At 48.8% G+C, this 3,694-nt stretch overlaps 1 protein-coding gene across 1 annotated transcript; it reads left to right on the top strand.

Moving 5' to 3' along the window:
* The first annotated feature begins 454 nt into the window (after positions 1–454).
* LOC125644906 (olfactory receptor 51G2-like) lies at positions 455–1,390 on the top strand. The gene has a single exon (XM_048869652.2). The coding sequence runs from the start codon at positions 455–457 to the stop codon at positions 1,388–1,390; it is 936 nt and encodes a 311-aa protein (XP_048725609.2).
* Positions 1,391–3,694: the final 2,304 nt, after the last annotated feature.

The raw sequence follows: 3,694 nt of genomic DNA, 5'->3' as shown, positions 1-3,694 counted from the left end.
CATTTACCATTGACTTCAATATTCTTAACTATCTTCTCCTTCAAAATTTTCTCCAAGGCCTTGCATACTACAGATGTAAGTATTCTAAACCTTCCTGATTTACATGACAAAATATGTCTAACTAGTGGATGTCAGGAAGAAACTTTCCCTGGGATCAGAGTATCTCTTAGTTCGCTATTGCAGGGCTTTTTCCATCTTCCTTTGCAGCATCTCATAATGCCTACTGGAGACTTGGCTAGACAGACTGTAGGTCTGATCCAGTCTGGCAATGCCTACCTTCCTATTGGGGGCATAAATCCAAGACAACGTTTTTGCTGATTTTCCCTTGAGGTCCTGAGAATCTCTCGACTTGCATTGAGAGCAGAAAGGTTTCTCGCTAACTATCACCTATTCTCCTGTTCTATTTCTTTTCAGGAAGAAAAGTTCAAAAGTCCCCAGAACTGCCCAATACATTATGTCGGCTGTCAATGACACTAAATTCAACTCTGTAATGTTCCTTCTCACCGGCATACCTGGGCTGGAAGACATCCACCTCTGGATCTCAATCCCCATCTGCTTCATGTATATTCTTTCAATCATAGGAAATTCAGTCATTCTGTTCATTATAAAAACAGATCCAAGACTCCATGAGCCCATGTACATTTTCCTTTCCATGTTGGCCGTCACGGACCTTGCCTTATCCATTGTCACCATACCGACGATACTGGGCATATACTTGTTTAACTCTAGGAGAATCAGCCTCGAGGCCTGTTATGCCCAGTTGTTCTTCATCCACTCGCTTTCAAAAATTGAGTCCTTTGTCCTCTTGTTGATGGCCTTTGACCGCTTCATAGCAATTTGTAACCCACTGAGATATACCTCCATCTTAACTCCATTGAGAATAGCCATGATGGGCCTGGTGGCTGTGGTAAGATCGGTGGCCCTAATACTCCCACTCCCCATTCTCCTGAAACAGTTCCGATACTGTCGAGACAACGTCCTCTCCCATTCCTACTGCCTGCACCCGGACATCATGAAGGCGGCTTGTTCAGACTTCTCAGTGAACAGCATCTATGGCTTGTTTGTCAAAGTCATCACAGTTGGGTTGGACTCGTTCCTCATCTTCCTCTCTTATGTGATGATCCTCAAAACAGTGCTGAGTATCGCATCCCACAGAGAGTGCCTCAGGGCCCTGAACACCTGTGTCTCCCATCTCTGCGCTGTCATGCTCTTCTACATATCCGACATTGGCCTGTCTTTGATACACAGATTTGGAAATAGCTCTACTCACTTGCTTCAGATTATCCTGGGCTACATCTACCTGCTGGTCCCGCCCCTGATGAACCCAATCGTGTACAGTGTGAAAAGCAAACACCTGCGTGAGAGGATAATCAGGGCATTTGTCAAGTGAAGGGTCAGTTCATCACCTGGCTCCAGTGCTGGTGACATGGGGGAGGAAAAACACGAGTGATGGGCATGGCCACGAATTCCATCTTGGATCCTCTGCCCATGAAGCCCTTTCCTCTGCCCCATCTCTTCTCCGAAGACCACACCTCTCCTATTCCCCTTTACCCGAGACTCTGCCCCCTTAGCCAGAGTCACGCCTTGCTAAGAGTTGCACAGGGAGCCAGAGCCACTGTGAGGTGCCCTACACCCTCTACATTTTATCCCCCAGGATGTACAAGTCAGGGAATGTGGAGAGTCTTGGGCTCCCCACCGCAACCTTTGCTCCCAGGCCAGCTCTGAAAGTAGCCCGACTCTGGCTTGGCTCAGAGGCAGAGCCTTGGGGAAACTGGAGGAGCAAGAGGCTGTGCTTAGTGAGAAGATATAGGTCAGAGGATAGGGCTTCAGGGGAAAAAGGGGAGTAGGGTCTGAACCAATGCTGACTGCAGTAATCAGGACCGTGGGGGTGATCCTGAGTGCAGGAGAAGGCTGGGGCTGGAGGGTAAGAGATGTTGTGTTTTGGAGAAGACTAAAGAAATGCAACCCCACAAAGGGGGCTCTTGTTTTAAGTGTCCGAGGCTGATAGTAAATGATTGTAAGGACCGTAGAGGGATGGGCAGGGTTCCTGCAGGGCCACCTCAGACGCCAAGGGGGAATTCTGGGTTTTTTCCATCCACAGGGACTTGGCCAAAGTGGGCTGTGCTCTTTGAAGTCATTACCAACGGGAAGATGTCATCCCAGCCCCCAGGCTGCTGTAAACTGTGCTGAGTCAGGGAGAAAACAGGCCAGTGAATCAAACCCCTAAAACAGGCCCATGGCCATGCCCACTCTATACAGCGCAGGGGGGAGGTCTGCTGGTGCAGCAGAGAATGCAACCAGGCTTGTCACCACTCAGGTGTTTGGAAGGCTGGTCCTGTTGTCTGGGCACGGCTCTGCAACTCCAGACAGCTGCGTTTGATTCCCAGGCCATGCGTGACTGTGGACAAGCCATTGGATATCTCTGCACAGGTGGATAATATCCTTGCCCTGCCTCACAGCGGTGGTGGAAGGATATATACATTCGATGCAGTTCAATACTCTGAGACCCTAAGATCAGGGCGGTGTCAGGGTTCCACAGAGCAACACCTCTGACCTTTGTCTATAAAAGGCCTCTTACCACAACCTCCTGTGAGAGCTGGCTTCTGGGAAGCCCCATGACTCCAGCCCCTTAGTGTCTGAGGCAGATGTGGGGGTGACAGTGAAGGTTAAGTAGTGGATTTCTGAGGGAAATGTTGGAGTGTCCCAGAGAGGTTCAGCACAGTCACAGAACCAGTGATTGTAAGCCATTGAGGCTAAATGGGTCTCACTGCCAAACTGTGAATCAATGACCACGGGGGCCTCCTCTTTGATTGTCTGGTTGAGAGAAAGCAGTCTGAGGGCAAAGGTCAGCTTCACACCTAGGCCCTGTAACACAGACGCGGCTGAGCACTATGGTTGCTGCGCCCAGGCTCATACAGGTTTCAGCAAAGGCTGCTTCCACCCAAAAAGGAAAGACAGATGGGACGATGCTCTAAAAGCCACAGGGAAACTAGGCTGGGTCCCAAGAGCTTCTTGTCTTCCCAAAAGAATGTAAGTTGGGCCAGTTCTGTTTGCGACTAAAGCTCCTCATTTCAAGGAGGCTGGGGGTGACTATGTAGCTCTGGTCACAAGTAAGAGTCTCAAGTGTCCATTCAGTGCTGCTGGGTGATAAGCTTTTATCATCGATGGGATGTTGTTCCCAGCTCAAACAGTGGGACAATTAAAAACATCAGAATCCAAGAACAGCCATAGTGGGTCGGACAAATGTTCCATCTAACCCAGTGTCCTGTCTTCCAATAGTGGCCAATGCCAGGTGCCCCAGAGGGAATGAACTGAACAGGGAATCATCAAGTGATCCTTCTCCTGTCGTCCACTGCCAGCTCTGGGAAACATAAGCAAAAAATACCATCCCTGCCCATCCTGGCTAATAGGCATTGAAGGGCCTTTCCTCCACTAATTTATCGAGTTCTTCTTTGATCCCTGTTATAATCCTGGCCTTCACTAAATCCTCTGGCAAGGAGTTCCATAGGGTGGCTGTGCGTTGTGTGAAGAGAGACTTCCTTTTGTTGTTTTAAACCTGCTGCCTATTAGTTTCATTTGGTGACCCTAGTTCTTGTGTTATGAGAAGAAGTAAATAACATATCCCTGTGTACTTTCTCCACACCTGTTATTATTACATTGTGAGATTCCTCTCATGACAGGAAAGGATCTGGTT

The sequence above is a fragment of the Caretta caretta genome, chromosome 1 (assembly GCF_965140235.1).
Source record: "Caretta caretta isolate rCarCar2 chromosome 1, rCarCar1.hap1, whole genome shotgun sequence".
Lineage (NCBI taxonomy): Eukaryota > Metazoa > Chordata > Testudines > Cheloniidae > Caretta > Caretta caretta.
This window is presented reverse-complemented; position numbering and strand designations above follow the sequence as displayed.